Genomic DNA, 21,246 nt, shown 5'->3' with positions numbered 1-21,246 from the left:
CATTTAAGGAGACTTTAAAAATTAAAATAAAGTCTCCCCATTCTAGCCTATGAAGGCCATTCACTACAATGAGGGAAAAACGAATTTGGCTGTTTTTACCTCAGCAGGGCTTATAAAACTATTTTTATAAAGTCCCTGCTTATAGTTACATGGCACCCAGCCCCAGGGGCACATAGGGCACACCTTAGGGGTGACTTATATGTAAAAAATAAGGTAGTTTAAGACTTTGGAACTACTTTTAATTCCAAAGTCGAATTTGCATATAACTTTAATTTAAAAGCAGCCAGCAAGGCAAGCCTGCCTTTAAAATGACACTGGGCACCTCAGCAGTGCACCTATGGGTGCACTACCTATGCTGTTGTCCCTAAACCTACATGCCCTACCATATACTAGGGACTTATAGGTAGGTTAACTTAGCCAATTATAATTAGCCTAATTTGCATATCCATTGTACACAGAGCACAGGCCCTGGGACTGGTTAGCAGTACCCAGGGCACCATCAGAGTCAGGAAAACACCAGCAAAAAGTGGAAAATGGGGGCAAAAAGTTAGGGGGCCTCTGCAATCAGCCCTGTTTTTTCACAGGGGACCAAGTCCAAAAGTCACGATCAAGTCGGGAGTGGGCAGATGCCCAGAAAATGCCAGCTGTGGGTGCAAAGAAGCTGCCACCGGATGGTAGAAGCTGTGGATTCTGCAAGAATGACAAGGGCTAGAAACTTCCCCTTTGGAGGATGGATGTCCCACGTCGTGAAGAGTCGTGCAGAGGTGTTTCCGTGCAGAAAGACCGCAAACAAGCCTTGCTAGCTGCAAGGGTCGCTGTTAGGGTTTTTGGATGCTGCTGTGGCCCACGAGGGACCAGGATGTTGCCAATTGCGTGAGGAGACAGAGGGGGCATCCAGAAAGACAAAGAGCCCACTCAAAAACAAGCAGCACCAGCAGAAGTGCCAGAAGAGGCACTAAGAAGTGGAATGAACCGGAGCTCACCCAAAGTCACAAAGGAGGGTCCCACGACGCCGGAAGACAACTCAGGAGGTCGTGCACTGCAGGTTAGAGTGCCGGGGACACAGGCTTGGCTGTGCACAAAGGAAATCCTGGAAGAGTGCACAGGAGCCGGAGTAGCTGCAAAACACGCGATTCCCAACAATGCAGTCTAGCGTGGGGAGGCAAGGACTTACCTCCACCAAACTTGGACTGAAGAGTCACTGGACTGTCGGAGTCACTTGGACAGAGTTGCTGAGTTCAAGGGACCTCGCTCGTCATGCTGAGAGGAGACCCAGAGGACCGGTGATGCAGTTCTTTGGTGCCTGCGGTTGCAGGGGGAAGATTCCGTCGACCCACGGGAGATTTCTTCGGAGCTTCTAGTGCAGAGAGGAGGCAGACTAACCCCGCAGCATGCACCACCAGGAAAACAGTTGAGAAGGCGGCCGGATCAGCGTTACAAGGTCGCAGTAGTCGTCTTTGCTACTTTGTTGCAGTTTTGCAGGCTTCCAGAGCAGTCAGCGGTCGATTCCTTGGTAGAAGGTGAAGAGAGAGATGCAGAGGAACTCTGATAAGCTCTTGCATTCGTTATCTAAGGAATTCCCCAAAGCAGAGACCCTAAATAGCCAGAAAAGGAGGTTTGGCTACTTAGGAGAGAGGATAGCCTAGCAACATCTGAAGGAGCCTATCAGAAGGAGTCTCTGACGTAGCCTGCTGGCACTGGCCACTCAGAGCAGTCCAGTGTGCCAGCAGCACCTCTGTTTCCAAGATGGCAGAGGTCTGGAGCACACTGGAGGAGCTCTGGGCACCTCCCAGGGGAGGTGCAGGTCAGGGGAGTGGTCACTCCCCTTTCCTTTGTCCAGTTTCGCGCCAGAGCAGGGCTCAGGGATCCCTGAACCGGTGCAGACTGGCTTATGCAGAGATGGGCACCATCTGTGCCCATCGGAGCATTTCCAGAGGCTGGGGGAGGCTACTCCTCTCCAGCCCTGACACCTTTTTCCAAAGGGAGAGGGTGTAACACCCTCTCTCTGAGGAAGTCCTTTGTTCTGCCTTCCTGGGCCAAGCCTGGCTGGACCCCAGGAGGGCAGAAACCTGTCTGATGGGTTGGCAGCAGCAGCAGCTGCAGTGAAACCCCGGGAAAGGTAGTTTGGCAGTACCCGGGTCTGAGCTAGAGACTCAGGGGATCATGGAATTGTCTCCCCAATGCCAGAATGGCATTGGGGTGACAATTCCATGATCCTAGACATGTTACATGGCCATGTTCGGAGTTACCATTGTGACGCTATACATATGTCGTGAGATATGTATAGTGCACACGTGTAATGGTGTCCCCGTACTCACAAAGTCCGGGGAATTTGCCCTGAACAATGTGGGAGCACCTTGGCTAGTGTCAGGGTGCCCACACACTAAGTACCTTAGCACCCAACCTTTACCAGGTAAAGGTTAGACATATAGGTGACTTATAAGTTACTTAAGTGCAATGGTAAATGCCTGTGAAATAACGTGGACGTTATTTCACTCAGGCTGCAATGGCAGGCCTGTGTAAGAATTGTCAGATCTCCCTATGGGTGGCACAAGAAATGCTGCAGCCCATAGGGATCTCCTGGAACCCCAATACCGTGGGTACCTCAGTACCATATACTAGGGAATTATAAGGGTGTTCCAGTATGCCAATGTAAATTGGTGAAATTGGTCACTAGCCTGTTAGTGACAATTTGGAAAGAAATGAGAGAGCATAACCACTGAGGTTCTGAATAGCAGAGCCTCAGTGAGACAGTTAGTCATAACACAGGTAACACATCCAGGGCACACTTATGAGCACTGGGGCCCTGGCTGGCAGGGTCCCAGTGACACATACAACTAAAACAACATATATACAGTGAAAAATGGGGGTAACATGCCAGGCAAGATGGTACTTTCCTACACTTTGTCTAGCTCATGCCTTTCAAGTTAAAAGACTTTAGCCATGCCTCACGCCTCATGAAAAGGCCCATGTCCATGAACTTAAAAATTGTACTAAATATACACAATTCTGCTCAACTAAAGCTGAGCATTTAGTACTAGTATAGGACTTTCGTTGGACAACAGGGAATTGAAGCCATCAATTAAGTGCCAGCACCTGTGCCTTACTAGCAGGGATCACAATGATGTGCCTCAGTGAGAAACAATTATACTGGTATGTTTTCCAGGGCTATTTAAAAAACTTTCCTTGGATGGCTTATTGCCTTTGAAGAAAGAAGAAACTACCTTATTTATTCAAAGAGCAGGGGATTCACCATCAACAAATACTCAGGTCATTCAGACACTTTGCAAATCCCTATTTGGGTGAAAACAACCATTTGTTCCTCCAATCATAATTCTAAACTTATTGCAAATTGCACTGTTTCTCAGCATGATTTTCACCAGGTTAAGACTGGAAACAATACTTCAGTCAAATACTGCTAATTGCAACAATGCACAGCTCAGAACTGAGATCTTTCTTGCGATCAGTGGGTTAACCCTATTCAGCAGGTTGAAACCCTGGAATACCACAGTCCACAGCATCACAACTTTCAAGTGTGCAATTTCTGCACTGTTTTTTGCAAGGCTCTATCAACAAGTAATCTTTGAAAGGATGGAAAAAATGTAAACTACTGACTGTCCGGTACCTAAGAAATTTAAACGGGTGCCACAAAATATTTCAAAGCACAAATCAACTACCCAATGTAGTGACTGGTGCTATCCAGAAGATCCAGAGGTAAAAGGGGTCCGGTCTCTAAAGTCCTCTTAGGATTTCTAAATTTTACAGAAGTTTAGGACCCAACTGTTTATGATAATTTTGCTATAGATGTACTAGTGGGCCACCACCCACAATTGAGTCAAAAGGGTTCCCCACATTTAACCACTGAGCTCAATGGCTTCATCATTTAAAAGGGAGATGTAGACTTTAGAGGTAGGACTTGACAGTGGCTTCAAGAATGGGTTACTTCGCGGTCTGTCATCATATTAAAAATAGCTGCCCTTGCTAAAGGAAGGGTTTATTGGATAGATGGAGCATGGGTTGATGAAATTGTGTGGTAGGGTTGACTAAATTATATAGCAAGAGAAGACAAATTATGCAGCATAACATATTTATGCTAGTATTACTACATTATTTTCTCATTTTTACTCATTACCACTGTCTGAGCAAAGTTTCTCCTCATGAGTACCAGTTGCTAAGCAACAGAAAGATGACCAGTGAAGGCCTGAAGAGGGGAGCTATGCGCCTAGAGGTGTGTGTCATAAACGGAGTCAAAGGTTTATGTATCCTAATGACATGCAAGATTTCAAAATATATTGAAGTGTTACTTTAGAGGTGCCTGTCTCACCCATGAGACTTACTCTTTCATGGGTCGATTTAGGAGGTTTCGCTTTTGTCTACCTCATTGGCGTTATTACTTATTTCAACAATTATAATGTTACAAGGAGAGGTAGTTAGTATCAGTACTTGCACCACTGACAATCTGTGTATCTGTTTTTAACAGGAATGAGCACTACAGAAGCAACCACCGCAGGCACCACAACACCTGCGACCACCACAAGCAGCACACATCCTGAGACAACAGGTACACTTTGTGTCTTTATTTCTGCTGAATGATTTATTGGTAACTGAGGGACACATGTATGAAAGAATTACTGCAGTCACAAATGGCATATTCGGTTATTTTCTACTGCTAAAAAAGCCTTTCTACATGTACTAACCCTATTTTGCGAATCAGTAACCTTTTACTGACTTGCAAAATAGGGTTTGCGATTCGGTATTAGAATGGGGTGTCTGATGAGTGTCCATTCCTAATACCCACTCTCATTGGTATTTGCGAATGTTATGAGACTGAGAAGACGGTTGCAAAACATTCGCATTTTACCAAAAATTTTAATTAGGGGTAAACAATGCACAAATTGGAAGGGACCCCCAGGGGACCCCTTCCCCTTTGCCAATGGGGCACCAACATTTTTTCAGAGCACGCAGAATGTACACAGACCAGTGCCTACTCTTAAAAAAATTAAAAGAAAACTTTTCATTTTTTTGTTTAAATACATCCTGTTTTTCTTTAAGGAAAACAGACTCTATTTAAAAACAAGCATTTGCAATGCAATAGGTCTCACATTTGCTCGAGTTAGAGCTGTAATTATTGTAAACCCCTAACTGGACTTTTCTTGCCACATATATTGAAAATGAAAAGTAATCCAATTTCACACATGCAACCCGATTCAAAGCCTCACACCATGAGCATGAAGGAGACACACAAAAGGAAAAACAAGTTTGCTTGCAATCAAACATACCAGCAAAAGTGCAATTAGCCATGTAACAGGGTCGATGTCAAAGGCAGTAACCAAAGCGCCCCAAGGAGGGACACACGTGAAACATTTAGCAATGATAACAAAGGATTTTTTTAGGGCAAGCCCATCGACGAGCGATAGTAATGGGCGTGAGGGCTGGGTGTGGATAAAAGTACAAACAGATAACAACGCGCAGAAAAAAGCAGCGCTTCTGCGCTGTTATGCTCAACCTAAAAAGGGAGGTGGGTTAGAAAGAGATGTGTGATAGAGTTTAGAAAACCTAAAAAGTCGTTTTATTTGAAATATACTACAAAAATTGTAGGGGCATTACAAAAGAAAAAAAGAACTTTTGATATAGCAATTCACCATACAATGGACTTCAGAGGCAGAAACATTAAGCATGTTATGTATCAGGTGTCTACACAGCTTAACATGTCTAATATTTATGTATAAAATTAAAATAAGAACAAAATATTTTTTAACAGAGAACTACAATTAAATGAAGCAACTGGTTAACTGAACTTACAAATGTAGAACAAGAAAGAAAGATATGACATTCTTAAAAAAAAATGACCTGTAGAAAGACTGGAAGATGTAGTTTCACCTTGCTGGATTTCTTCATGCGAATTAGGATGAGCAAATGGATCCGGTGACATAGATTAGCTATTATAAAACTGGCTTAAATGGAGCATCTGATGTTTAAAGTAAGCTAAAGTTTTATTTGTAAACGTGTGAAACGTAGGTAGAAATATATTAAATAAAATGTCTGGTCTATAGGCAGTTGAGGTACAATCACTAAGGCCATCATCAAATGAATTGCTACAGAGAAAGTACGTAGTGATGTAGTTTGAAGAAGAACACCTCTCCTTTCAGGACTAGAAAGCACTGGACAACCAAAAGGAATGCTATGATTCTGTGATTCAGATGACTACTTCTGGATGGTGGTCCTCCATTTGGCTGTCTGTGTTTTAGTTGTACTGCTTGAGCAATTTCTTCCAGGGTGGATCGAAGAGAGGTCTTGTCATCGAGCAGTTGGTCAGTTACTTTGTCTAGCTCATGCCTTTCAAGTTAAAAGACTTTAGCCATGCCTCGCGCCTCATGAAAAGGCCCATGTCCATGAACTTAAAAATTGTACTAAATATACACAATTCTGCTCAACTAAAGCTGAGCATTTAGTACTAGTATAGGACTTCCGTTGTACAACAGGGAATTGAAGCCATCAATTAAGTGCCGGCGCCTGTGCATTACTAGCAGGGATCACAATGATGTGCCTCAGTGAGAAGCAACTATACTGGTATGTTTTCAAGGGCTATTTAAAAAACTTTCCCTTGGATGGCTTATTGCCTTTGAAGAAAGAAGAAACTTCCTTATTTATTCAAAGAGCAGGAGATTCACCATCAACAAATACTCAGGTCATTCAGACACTTTGCAAATCCCTATTTGGGTGAAAACATCCATTTGTGCCCCAATCATAATTCTAAACTTATTGCAAATTGCACTGTTTCTCTGCATGATTTTCACCAGGTGAAGACTGGAAACAATACTTCAGTGAAACACTTCTAATTGTAACAATGCACAGCTCAGAACTGAAATATTTCTTGTGATCAGTGGGTTAACCCTATTCAGCAGGTTGAAACCCTGGAATACCAGAGTCCACAGCATCACAACTTTCAAGTGTGCAATTTCTACACTGTTGTTTGCAAAGCTCTATCAACAAGTAATCTTTGAAAGGATGGAATAAATTTAAGCTACTGACTGTCCGGTAGCTAAGAAATTTAAAGGGGTGCCACAAAATGTTTCAAAGCACAAATCAACTACCCAATGTAGTCACTGGTGCTATCCAGAAGAACCAGAGGTAACGGGGTCCGGTCTCTAATCTCCTCTTAGGATGTCTAAATTTTACAGAAGTTTAGGACCCAACTGTTTATGGTAATTTTGCTATTGATGTACTAGTGGGCCACCACCCACAATTGAGTCAAAAGGGTTCCTCACATTTAACCTCTGAGCTCAATGGCTTCATCATTTAAAATGAGATGTAGACTTTAGAGGTAGGACTTGACAGTGGCTTCAAGAATGGGTTACTTCATGGTCTGTCATCATATTAAAAATAGCTGTCTTTGCAAAAGGAAGGGTTTATTGGAAAGATGGAGCATGGGTTGATGAAATTGTGTGGTAGGGTTGACAAAATTATACAGCAAGAGAAGACAAATTATGCGTCATAACATATTTATGCTAGTGTTACTACATTATTTTCTCATTTTTACTCATTACCTCTGTCTGAGCAAAGTTTCTCCTCATGAGTACTAGTTGCTAAGCAACAGCAAGATGACCAGTGAAGGCCTGAAGAGGGTGTAGGAGGCTGGACTGGCTTGTAGTGAGTACCAAGGGGTACTTGCACCTTGCACCAGGCCCAGTTATCCCTTATTAGTGTATAGGGTGTCTAGCAGCTTAGGCTGATAGATAATGGTAGCTTAGCAAAGCAGCTCAGGCTGAACTAGGAGACGTGTGAAGCTACTACAGTACCACTTAGTGTCATATGCACAATATCATAAGAAAACACAATACACAGTTATACTAAAAATAAAGGTACTTTATTTTTATGACAATATGCCAAAGTATCTTAGAGTGTACCCTCAGTGAGAGGATAGGAAATATACACAAGATATATATACACAATAGCAAAAATATGCAGTATAGTCTTAGAAAACAGTGCAAACAATGTATAGTTACAATAGGATGCAATGGGGAAACATAGGGATAGGGGCAACACAAACCATATACTCCAAAAGTGGAATGTGAACCACGAATGGACCCCAAACCTATGTGACCTTGTAGAGGGTCGCTGGGACTATTAGAAAATAGTGAGAGTTAGAAAAATAACCCTCCCCAAGACCCTGAAAAGTGAGTGCAAAGTGCACTAAAGTTCCCCTAAGGACCAAATAGTCGTGTTAGAGGGAGAATGCAAGGAAAACACAAATCAGCAATGCAACAACGATGGATTCCTGTCTGAAGGTACCTGTGGAACAAGGGGACCAAGTCCAAAAGTCACAAGCAGCTCGGAGATGGGCAGATGCCCAAGAAATGCCAGCGGTTGGTGCAAAGAAGCTCTTACTAGGCTGAAGAACTGTGAATACTGCAGGAACGACAAGGGCTAGAGACTTCCCCTTTGGAGGATGGATCCCCCACGCCTTGTAGAGTCGTGCAGAAGTGTTTTCCCGCCGGATGGACGCCAACAAGCCTTGCTACACGCAAATCGTGCGTTTAGCGTTTTTGGACGCTGCTGGGGCCCAGGAGGGACCAGGAGGTCGCAAATTGGACCTGCAGAGAGAGGGGACGTCGAGCAAGACAAGGAGCCCTCACTGAAGCAGGTAGCACCCGGAGAAGTGCCAGAAACAGGCACTACGAGGATGCGTGAAACGGTGCTCGCCGAAGTTGCACAAAGGAGTCCCACGTCGCCGGAGACCAACTTAGAAAGTCGTGCAATGCAGGTTACAGTGCCGTGGACCCAGGCTTGGCTGTGCACGAAGGATTTCCGCCGGAAGTGCACAGGGGCCGGAGAAGCTTGCAAAGTCGCGGTTCCCAGCAATGCAGCCCAGCGAGGTGAGGCAAGGACTTACCTCCACCAAACTTGGGCTGAAGAGTCACTGGACTGTGGGGGTCACTTGGACGGTGTCGCTGGATTCGAGGGACCTCGCTCGTCGTGCTGAGAGGAGACCCAAGGGACCGGAGATGCAGCTTTTTGGTGCCTGCGGTTGCAGGGGGAAGATTCCGTCGACCCACGGGAGATTTCTTCGGAGCTTCTGGTGCAGAGAGGAGGCAGACTACCCCCACAGCATGCACAAGCAGGAAAACAGTCGAGAAGGCGGCAGGATCAGCGTTACAGAGTTGCAGTAGTCGTCTTTGCTACTATGTTGCAGGTTTGCAGGCTTCCAGCGCGGTCAGCGGTCGATTCCTTATCAGAAGGTGAAGAGGGAGATGCAGAGGAACTCGGCTGAGCTCATGCATTCGTTATCTAAAGTTTCCCCAGAGACAGAGACCCTAAATAGCCAGAAAAGAGGGTTTGGCTACCTAGGAGAGAGGAAAGGCTACTAACACCTGAAGGAGCCTATCAGCAGGAGTCTCTGACGTCACCTGGTGGCACTGGCCACTCAGAGCAGTCCAGTGTGCCAGCAGCACCTCTGTTTCCAAGATGGCAGAGGTCTGGAGCACACTGGAGGAGCTCTGGACACCTCCCAGGGGAGGTGCAGGTCAGGGGAGTGGTCACTCCCCTTTCCTTTGTCCAGTTTTGCGCCAGAGCAGGGGCTAAGGGGTCCCTGAACCGGTGTAGACTGGCTTATGCAGAATTGGGCACATCTGTGCCCAACAAAGCATTTCCAGAGGCTGGGGGAGGCTACTCCTCCCCTGCCTTCACACCATTTTCCAAAGGGAGAGGGTGTCACACCCTCTCTCAGAGGAAGTTCTTTGTTCTGCCATCCTGGGCCAGGCCTGGCTGGACCCCAGGAGGGCAGCTGCCTGTCTGAGGGGTTGGCAGCAGCAGCAGCTGCAGTGAAACCCCAGGAAGGGCAGTCTGGCAGTACCAGGGTCTGTGCTACAGACCACTGGGATCATGGAATTGTACCAACAATGCCAGGATGGCATAGAGGGGGCAATTCCATGATCAAAGACATGTTACATGGCCATATTCGGAGTTACCATGGTGAAGCTACATATAGGTAGTGACCTATATGTAGTGCACGCGTGTAATGGTGTCCCCGCACTCACAAAGTTCAGTGAATTGGCTCTGAACAATGTGGGGGCACCTTGGCTAGTGCCAGGGTGCCCTCACACTAAGTAACTTTGCACCTAACCTTTACCAGGTAAAGGTTAGACATATAGGTGACTTATAAGTTACTTAAGTGCAGTGTAAAATGGCTGTGAAATAACGTGGACGTTATTTCACTCAGGCTGCAGTGGCAGGCCTGTGTAAGAATTGTCAGAGCTCCCTATGGGTGGCAAAAGAAATGCTGCAGCCCATAGGGATCTCCTGGAACCCCAATACCCTGGGTACCTCAGTACCATATACTAGGGAATTATAAGGGTGTTCCAGTAAGCCAATGTAAATTGGTAAAAATGGTCACTAGCCTGTCAGTGACAATTTGAAAGTAATGAGAGAGCATAACCACTGAGGTTCTGGTTAGCAGAGCCTCAGTGAGACAGTTAGGCACCACACAGGGAACATACACATGCACACCTATGAGCACTGGGGCCCTGTGTGACAGGGTCCCAGTGACACATACATATAGGCCACAAACCTATGAGCACTGGGGTCCTGACCAGCAGGATCCCAGTGACACATAACAACCATACTGAAAACATGGTGTTTTCACTATGAGCACTGAGGCCTGGCTATCAGGATCCCAGTGAGACAGTGAAAACAGTGACAAACACCCTGACATACACTCACAAACAGGCCAAAAGTGGGGGTAACAAGGCTAGAAAGAGGCTACCTTCTCACACAACCCCCCCCCAAACGAAGGACAATAAGGCTAACCTTGGCCAGTTGAGACTTTATTGTCTAAGTGGTGATAAGTAGAGAGTAGCTCTGCAATAGACTGGTTACTCCCTTTATCATCCACTATATGGTTACTTCCCTGTGGGGATGTAAACCACCCTGTTTGAAGTTTTTTAGCTAAGCAACAATGTGAAGATGTATTTTCAGAGTTTCTATCAGTAAGTTTTAGGTTAGAGCAGTGGGAATTGTCCACTGAACCTATTTGTAGTGATGGAAATGCCAGACAGGGATGCTGTCTCAGAAAAGCCATAGCTGGGCAAAAACTTTGTCCATCTGGCTGGAAGAGAGAACAGGGATGCTGTTTCTCTTGAGTTGGAGCAGGGCAGGGATGCTGTCCTATGAGCTCCACACTAGGGCAGGGATGCTGTCCTAAGTGTTGTGAGGTAGTGCAGGGTTTCTGCACTAAAGTTTCTCTGGGAGGGTTGGAGGGATGCTCCATGTTAACTAAAATGGTGCTGTTTTTCTCACCAATGTTAGTTATCCCACAGAGAGGTACTTCCACCTCAGGGAGTCCAGCTTTGCCAGCTGATGATTCCCTTGGAACAGGTGCCACCCCAGGAGAGGTTTCTCCCACCACAGGAATAGTATCCTGAATGGTAGGGTGGTTAGGGGATACTGTGATACCCTTTTTACCTGTTGATGGAGAGGGATCCTGAGTTTTCAGGCCTTCTCTCCTTTGCTTTTTCATTTCACTTGAAATGAGAGGGAACAATTCCTCAGGGATGCCCAGCATGGCTGCATGGGCATAAAACTCTACATCAGCCCAACCTGAGGCCTCTAGGTCATTACCTAAGAGACAGTCTACAGGTAAGCTAGGTGATACCACCACCTGCTTAGGGCCAGTAACTCCACCCCAACTAAACTGAATTATAGCTAAGGGAAGAAACTTAGTGGAGTTATGGACATCAATAATCTTATACTGTTGTGCAATGATGTGTTGTTCAGGAGGCACTAGGTTTTCAGTCACCAAAGTGAAACTGGCACCTGTGTCCCTGTAGGCCAAGGCCTCAACACCATTTATTGAAACTGTCTGCCTGTACTTATCCATTGTAAGGGGACAAGCAGCCAGTGTGGCAAGGCCAATGCCACTAGGTGTGACAGAAACTGTCTTGGGACTGATTACATCAGTTTCCACTATGGACCCATAAGTGAACCCAACTACACCCTTTGCTTGACTGTTGCCAGCAGTCCCACCACTAGTACCACTACTGCTAGGGGCACTAGAGCTTGATGTATTAGTGGTGGTAGGCTCAGGGGGTTTACCTGGACAGGACTTATCCCCTGGCTTATGGCCTCTGTTTTTACACACAAAGCACCAAGGCTTTTTAATGTGTGCAGGTTGGGAAGAAGAGGAAGAATTTGTTTTATCCCCACCCTCTGAAGAGTGTTTAAGATTTGAAGTGGGATCTTTGGTTTTACCCTTATCCCCATGCTTATCTTGAGATTTTTCACCATCTTTCTTCTTATTGCCATCTTTGTCACCCCCTGTATGAACTTTTCTGTTCACCCTTGTTCTGACCCATTTGTCTGCCTTCTTTCCCAATTCTTGGGGAGAGGTCAGATCAGAGTCTACCAGGTACTGGTGCAACAAATCAGACACACAATTATTAAGTATATGCTCTCTCAGGATTGTGTTATACAGGCTTTCATAATCAGTAACTTTACTGCCATGTAACCACCCCTCCAAGGCCTTCACTGAATGGTCAATGAAATCAACCCAGTCTTGTGAAGACTCCTTTTTGGTATCTCTGAACTTTATCCTGTACTGTTCAGTGGTTAAGCCATAACCATCCAGGAGTGCATTCTTAAGAACTTGGAAATTGTTAGCATCATTTTCTTTTACAGTAAGGAGCCTATCCCTACCTTTTCCAGTAAATGATAGCCATAGGATAGCAGCCCACTGCTTTTGAGGGACATCCTGTACAGCACAGGCCCTCTCAAGTGCAGCAAACCACTTGTTAATGTCATCCCCCTCCTTGTAAGGGGGAACTATCTTATGCAGATTCCTGGAATCATGCTCTTTTGCAGGATGACTATGGGGAATACTGCTGCTGCCACCATGGGTTTCTAAACCCAACTTCTGTCTTTCCCTCTCTACTTCTAAAGACTGTCTATCCAAATCCAGCTGTTGCTTCTTGAGCTTCAGTCTGGTTTGCTCCACTCTCAATCTATTGAGCTCCCTTTCTAACAATCTGTCATCAGGGTGGGTGGGAGGGACATTTCTAGATACAGAGGTATGATGGGAATGAACAGAAGGAGACCTGTCCCTTACCAAGGGCACCCTAACAGCTTGGCTACCAGCATAATGTGAGAGCACATCATCAGTATGATGTGATTCAACCTCTGTACCAACTATGCTAGACTGTCTAGTAATGGGCAGGCTGAGAAGTTTCTTTCCTGAACCTTTTCCTGGGGGAGTCCCTGGATCAGATTGAGAACCATTAGCTACTTTTTCTACAGATTGGGCACTTATGGCCTTATCCTGTACTCTAAGCATATTAATTAACAGTTCTAAGGAAGGATTCTTCCCTACACTCAAACCTCTCTCTATGCAGAGACTCCTTGCTCCTTTCCAGCTAAGGTGATCATATGCAAGTTTGGACAGTTCAACTTTTTGGCCTGTGCCAGACATTTTTTAGAGAGAGTTAAAGTGATAGACAAAGAGAAAAAAGTTTTCAGAACTTTTTGGAAAGACAGAGAAAACTTTTTAAACTTTTAAGAACTTTTTGAAAGTTTAGAAGTACTTTTCAGCACTTAGAAAAGAGTGAAAAGAGGAAATGCAAAACTTTTTGGCTATGTGTATATACACTGACCTTGTTTTGTATATTTTTCTCTTATGAAAAGTACAATGACAAGAGTGGTAAGTAGTCTCAAAGCACTTATCCCACCGCTGCACAACCAATGTAGGAGGCTGGACTGGCTTGTAGTGAGTACCAAGGGGTACTTGCACCTTGCACCAGGCCCAGTTATCCCTTATTAGTGTATAGGGTGTCTAGCAGCTTAGGCTGATAGATAATGGTAGCTTAGCAAAGCAGCTCAGGCTGAACTAGGAGACGTGTGAAGCTACTACAGTACCACTTAGTGTCATATGCACAATATCATAAGAAAACACAATACACAGTTATACTAAAAATAAAGGTACTTTATTTTTATGACAATATGCCAAAGTATCTTAGAGTGTACCCTCAGTGAGAGGATAGGAAATATACACAAGATATATATACACAATAGCAAAAATATGCAGTATAGTCTTAGAAAACAGTGCAAACAATGTATAGTTACAATAGGATGCAATGGGGAAACATAGGGATAGGGGCAACACAAACCATATACTCCAAAAGTGGAATGTGAACCACGAATGGACCCCAAACCTATGTGACCTTGTAGAGGGTCGCTGGGACTATTAGAAAATAGTGAGAGTTAGAAAAATAACCCTCCCCAAGACCCTGAAAAGTGAGTGCAAAGTGCACTAAAGTTCCCCTAAGGACCAAATAGTCGTGTTAGAGGGAGAATGCAAGGAAAACACAAATCAGCAATGCAACAACGATGGATTCCTGTCTGAAGGTACCTGTGGAACAAGGGGACCAAGTCCAAAAGTCACAAGCAGCTCGGAGATGGGCAGATGCCCAAGAAATGCCAGCGGTTGGTGCAAAGAAGCTCTTACTAGGCTGAAGAACTGTGAATACTGCAGGAACGACAAGGGCTAGAGACTTCCCCTTTGGAGGATGGATCCCCCACGCCTTGTAGAGTCGTGCAGAAGTGTTTTCCCGCCGGATGGACGCCAACAAGCCTTGCTACACGCAAATCGTGCGTTTGGCGTTTTTGGACGCTGCTGGGGCCCAGGAGGGACCAGGAGGTCGCAAATTGGACCTGCAGAGAGAGGGGACGTCGAGCAAGACAAGGAGCCCTCACTGAAGCAGGTAGCACCCGGAGAAGTGCCAGAAACAGGCACTACGAGGATGCGTGAAACGGTGCTCGCCGAAGTTGCACAAAGGAGTCCCACGTCGCCGGAGACCAACTTAGAAAGTCGTGCAATGCAGGTTAGAGTGCCGTGGACCCAGGCTTGGCTGTGCACGAAGGATTTCCGCCGGAAGTGCACAGGGGCCGGAGAAGCTTGCAAAGTCGCGGTTCCCAGCAATGCAGCCCAGCGAGGTGAGGCAAGGACTTACCTCCACCAAACTTGGGCTGAAGAGTCACTGGACTGTGGGGGTCACTTGGACGGTGTCGCTGGATTCGAGGGACCTCGCTCGTCGTGCTGAGAGGAGACCCAAGGGACCGGAGATGCAGCTTTTTGGTGCCTGCGGTTGCAGGGGGAAGATTCCGTCGACCCACGGGAGATTTCTTCGGAGCTTCTGGTGCAGAGAGGAGGCAGACTACCCCCACAGCATGCACAAGCAGGAAAACAGTCGAGAAGGCGGCAGGATCAGCGTTACAGAGTTGCAGTAGTCGTCTTTGCTACTATGTTGCAGGTTTGCAGGCTTCCAGCGCGGTCAGCGGTCGATTCCTTATCAGAAGGTGAAGAGGGAGATGCAGAGGAACTCGGCTGAGCTCATGCATTCGTTATCTAAAGTTTCCCCAGAGACAGAGACCCTAAATAGCCAGAAAAGAGGGTTTGGCTACCTAGGAGAGAGGAAAGGCTACTAACACCTGAAGGAGCCTATCAGCAGGAGTCTCTGACGTCACCTGGTGGCACTGGCCACTCAGAGCAGTCCAGTGTGCCAGCAGCACCTCTGTTTCCAAGATGGCAGAGGTCTGGAGCACACTGGAGGAGCTCTGGACACCTCCCAGGGGAGGTGCAGGTCAGGGGAGTGGTCACTCCCCTTTCCTTTGTCCAGTTTTGCGCCAGAGCAGGGGCTAAGGGGTCCCTGAACCGGTGTAGACTGGCTTATGCAGAATTGGGCACATCTGTGCCCAACAAAGCATTTCCAGAGGCTGGGGGAGGCTACTCCTCCCCTGCCTTCACACCATTTTCCAAAGGGAGAGGGTGTCACACCCTCTCTCAGAGGAAGTTCTTTGTTCTGCCATCCTGGGCCAGGCCTGGCTGGACCCCAGGAGGGCAGCTGCCTGTCTGAGGGGTTGGCAGCAGCAGCAGCTGCAGTGAAACCCCAGGAAGGGCAGTCTGGCAGTACCAGGGTCTGTGCTACAGACCACTGGGATCATGGAATTGTACCAACAATGCCAGGATGGCATAGAGGGGGCAATTCCATGATCAAAGACATGTTACATGGCCATATTCGGAGTTACCATGGTGAAGCTACATATAGGTAGTGACCTATATGTAGTGCACGCGTGTAATGGTGTCCCCGCACTCACAAAGTTCAGTGAATTGGCTCTGAACAATGTGGGGGCACCTTGGCTAGTGCCAGGGTGCCCTCACACTAAGTAACTTTGCACCTAACCTTTACCAGGTAAAGGTTAGACATATAGGTGACTTATAAGTTACTTAAGTGCAGTGTAAAATGGCTGTGAAATAACGTGGACGTTATTTCACTCAGGCTGCAGTGGCAGGCCTGTGTAAGAATTGTCAGAGCTCCCTATGGGTGGCAAAAGAAATGCTGCAGCCCATAGGGATCTCCTGGAACCCCAATACCCTGGGTACCTCAGTACCATATACTAGGGAATTATAAGGGTGTTCCAGTAAGCCAATGTAAATTGGTAAAAATGGTCACTAGCCTGTCAGTGACAATTTGAAAGTAATGAGAGAGCATAACCACTGAGGTTCTGGTTAGCAGAGCCTCAGTGAGACAGTTAGGCACCACACAGGGAACATACACATGCACACCTATGAGCACTGGGGCCCTGTGTGACAGGGTCCCAGTGACACATACATATAGGCCACAAACCTATGAGCACTGGGGTCCTGACCAGCAGGATCCCAGTGACACATAACAACCATACTGAAAACATGGTGTTTTCACTATGAGCACTGAGGCCTGGCTATCAGGATCCCAGTGAGACAGTGAAAACAGTGACAAACACCCTGACATACACTCACAAACAGGCCAAAAGTGGGGGTAACAAGGCTAGAAAGAGGCTACCTTCTCACAGAGGGGAGCTATGCGCCTAGAGGTGTGTGTCATAAACAGAGTCAAAGGTCTATGTATCCTAATGACATTCAAGATTTAAAAATGTATTGACGTGTTACTTTAGAGGTGCCTGTCTCACCCATGAGACTTACTCTTTCATGGGTCGGTTTAGGAGGTTTCGCTTTTGTCTACCTCATTGGCGTTATTTCTTATTTCAACAATTATAATGTTACAAGGAGAGGTAGTTAGTATCGGTACTTGCACCACTGACAATCTGTGTATCTGTTTTTAATAGGAATGAGCACTACAGCAGCAACCACCGCTGGCACCACAACACCTGCGACTACCACAAGCAGCACACATTCTGAGACAACAGGTACACTTTGTGTCTTTATTTCTGCTGAATGATTTATTGGTAACTGAGGGACACATCTATGAAAGAATTTAGCATTCACAAATGGCACATTGGGTTATTTTCGACTGCTAAAAAAGCCTTTCTAAATGTACTAACCCTATTTTGCGAATCGGTAACCTTTTACTGACTTGCACAATAGGGTTTGCGATTCCGTATTAGGATGGGGTGTGTGATGAGTGTCCATTCCTAATAACCACTCTCATTGGTATTTGCGAATGTTATGAGACCGAGAATACGGTTGCAAAACATTTGCATTTTACCCAAAAATTGAATTAGGAGTAAACAATGCACAAATTGGAAGGAGCCCCCAGGGGACCCCTTCCCCTTTGTCAATGGGGGCACCAACATTTTTTCAGAGCACGCAGAATGTACACAGATCAGTGCCTACTCTTAAAAAGTGACAAGAAAACTTTTCATTTTTTTGTTGAAATACATCCTGTTTTTGTTTAAGGAAAACAGACTCTATTTATAAACAAGCATTTGCAATGCAATAGGTCTCACATTTGCTCGAGTTAGAGCTGTTATTATTGTAAACCCCTAACTGGACTTTTCTTGCCACATATATTGAAAATGAAACGTAATTCAATTCCACACGTGCGACCCGATTCAAAGACTCACACCATGAGCATGAAGGAGACACTAAAAAGGAAAAACAAGTTTGCTTGCAATCAAACATACCAGCAAAAGTGCAATTAGCCATGTTAGTGGGTCGATTTCAAAGGCGGTAACCAAAGCGCCAGAAGGAGAGATAAACGAGTAACATTTACCAATGATAACAAAGGATTTTTGTAGGGCAAGCCCATGAACGAGCCATAGTAATGGGCGTGAGGGCGGGGTGCGGTTAAAAGTACAAACAGATAACAACGCATAGAAAAAAGCAGCGCTTACGCGCTGTTATGCTCAACCTAAAAAGGGAGGTGGGTTAGAAAGAGATGTGTGGTAGAGTTTAGAAAACCTAAAAAGTCGTTTTATTTGAAATATACTACAGAAATTGTAGGGGCATTGCAAAAGAAAAAAATGACTTTTGATATAGCAATTCACCAGACAATGGACTTCAGAGGCAGAAACATTAAGCATGTTATGTATCAGGTGTCTACACAGCTTAACATGTCTAATATTTATGTATAAAATTAAAATAAGAACAAAATATTTTTTCACAGAGAACTACAATTAAATGAAGCAACTGGTTAACTGAACTTACAAATGTAGAACAAGAAAGAAAGACCTGACATTCTTAAAAATAAATGACCTGTAGAAAGACTGAAAGATGTAGTTTCACCTTGCTGGATTTCTTCATGCGAATTAGGATGAGCAACTATATCCAGTGACATAGATTAGCTATTATAAAACTGGCTTAAATGGAGCATTTGACGTTTAAAGTAAGCTAAAGTTTTATTTCTAAACGTGTGAAACGTAGGTAGAAATATATGAAATAAATTGTCTGTTCTATAGGCAGTTGAGGTACAATCACTAAGGCCATCATCAAAGGAATTGCTACAGAGGAAGTACGTAGTGATGTAGTTTGAAGAAGAACGTCTCTCCTTTCATGACTAGAAAGCACTGGACAACCAAAAGGAATGCTATGATTCTGTGATTCAGGTGACTACTTCTGGATGGTGGTCCTCCATTTGGCTGTCTGTGTTTTAGTTGTACTGCTTGAGCAATTTCTTTCAGGGTGGATCGAAGAGAGGTCTTGTCATCGAGCAGTTGGTCAGTTACTTTGTCTAGCTCATGACTTTCAAGTTAAAAGACTTTAGCCATGCCTCGTGCCTCATAAAAAGGCCCATGTCCATGAACTTAAAAAGTGTACTAAATATACACAATTCTGCTCAACTAAAGCTGAGCATTTAGTACTAGTACAGGACTTCCGTTGGACAACAGGGAATTGAAGCCATCAATTAAGTGCCGGCGCCTGTGCATTACTAACTGTGATCACAATGATGTGCCTCAGTGAGAAACAACTATACTGGTATGTTTTCAAGGGCTATTTAAAAAACTTTTCCTTGGATGGCTTATTGCCTTTGAAGAAAGAAGATACTACCTTATTTATTCAAAGAGCAGGGGATTCACCATCAACAAATACTCAGGTCATTCAGACACTTTGCAAATCCCTATTTGGGTGAAAACAGCCATTTGTGCCCCAATAATAATTCTGAACTTATTGCAAATTGCACTGTTTCTCGGCATGATTTTCACCAGGTATAGACTGGAAACAATACTTCAGTCAAACACTGCTAATTGCAACAATGCACAGCTCAGAACTGAGATCTTTCTTGCGATCAGTGGGTTAACCCTATTCAACAGGTTGAAACCCTGGAATACCACAGTCCACAGCATCACAACTTTCAAGTGTGCAATTTCTGCACTGTTGTTTGCAAGGCTCTATCAACAAGTAATCTTTGAAAGGATGGAAGAAATGTAAGCTACTGACCGGTAGATAAGAAATTTAAAGGGGTGTCACAAAATGTTTCAAAGCACAAGTCAACTATCCTATGAAGTCACTGGTGCTATCCAGAAGAACCAGAGGTAACGGGGTCCGGTCTCTAATCTCCTCTTAGGATGTCTAAATTTTACAGAAGTTTAGGACCCAACTGTTTATGGTAATTTTGCTATAGATGTACTAGTGGGCTACCACCCACAATTGAGTCAAAAGGGTTCCTCACATTTAACCTCTGAGCTCAATGGCTTCATCATTTAAAAGGGAGATGTAGACTTTAGAGGTAGGACTTGACAGTGGCTTCAAGAATGGGTTACTTCACGGTCTGTCATCATATTAAAAATAGCTGCCCTTGCTAAAGGAAGGGTTTATTGGAACGATGGAGCATGGGTTGATGAAATTGTGTGGTAGGGTTGACTAAATTATACAGCAAGAGAAGACAAATTATGCGTCATAACATATTTATGCTAGTGTTACTACATTATTTTCTCATTTTTACTCATTACCACTGTCTGAGCAAAGTTTCTCCTCATGAGTACTAGTTGCTAAGCAACAGCAAGATGACCAGTGAAGGCCTGAAGAGGGGAGCTATGCGCCTAGAGGTGTGTGTCATAAACAGAGTCAAAGGTCTATGTATGCTAATGACATTCAAGATTTAAACATTTATTGACGTGTTACTTTAGAGGTGCCTGTCTCACCCATGAGACTTACTCTTTCATGGGTCGGTTTGGGAGGTTTCACTTTTGTCTACCTCATGGGCGTTATTACTTATTTCAACAATTAAAATGTTACAAGGAAAGGTAGTTAGTATCAGTACTTGCACCACTGACAATCTGTGTATCTGTTTTTAACAGGAATGAGCACTACAGCAGCAACCACCGCAGGCACCACAACACCTGCGACTACCACAAGCAGCACACATTCTGAGACAACAGGTACACTTTGTGTCTTTATTTCTGCTGAATGATTTATTGGTAACTGAGGGACACATCTTTGAAAGAATTTAGCAGTCACAAATGGAATATTGGGTTATTTTCTACTGCTAAAAAAGCCTTTCTCCATGTACTAACCCTATTTTGCGAATCAGTAACCTTTTACTGACTTGCACAATAGGGTTTGCGATTCCGTATTAGGATGGGGTGTGTGATGAGTGTCCATTCCTAATAACCACTCTCATTGGTATTTGCGAATGTTATGAGACCGAGAATACGGTTGCAAAACATTCGCATTTTACCCCAAAATTGAATTAGGAGTAAACAATGCACAAATTGGAAGGGGCCCCCAGGGGACCCCTTCCCCTTTGTCAATGGGGGCACCAACATTTTTTCAGAGCACGCAGAATGTACACAGACCAGTGCCTACTCTTAAAAAATGAAAAGAAAACATTTCATTTTTTTGTTGAAATGCATCCTCTTTTTCTTTAAGGAAAACAGACTCTATTTAAAAACAAGCATTTGCAATGCAACACGTCTCACATTTGCTCGAGTTAAAGCTGTTATTATTGTGAACCCCTAACTGGACTTTTCTTGCCACATATATTG

General features: G+C 44.8%; 1 protein-coding gene across 1 annotated transcript in view; it reads left to right on the top strand.

Moving 5' to 3' along the window:
- Positions 1-21,246, top strand: part of LOC138279109 (mucin-22-like) — a 386,267-nt gene that overhangs the window by 56,308 nt on the left and 308,713 nt on the right. The window contains exon 9 of the mRNA XM_069219373.1: positions 4,481-4,561. Within this exon, the coding sequence (XP_069075474.1) occupies positions 4,481-4,561 (81 nt within the window). The remainder of the gene's footprint in view (positions 1-4,480; positions 4,562-21,246) is intronic.

Source organism: Pleurodeles waltl, chromosome 2_2 (assembly GCF_031143425.1).
Source record: "Pleurodeles waltl isolate 20211129_DDA chromosome 2_2, aPleWal1.hap1.20221129, whole genome shotgun sequence".
Taxonomy (NCBI): domain Eukaryota; kingdom Metazoa; phylum Chordata; class Amphibia; order Caudata; family Salamandridae; genus Pleurodeles; species Pleurodeles waltl.
This window is presented reverse-complemented; position numbering and strand designations above follow the sequence as displayed.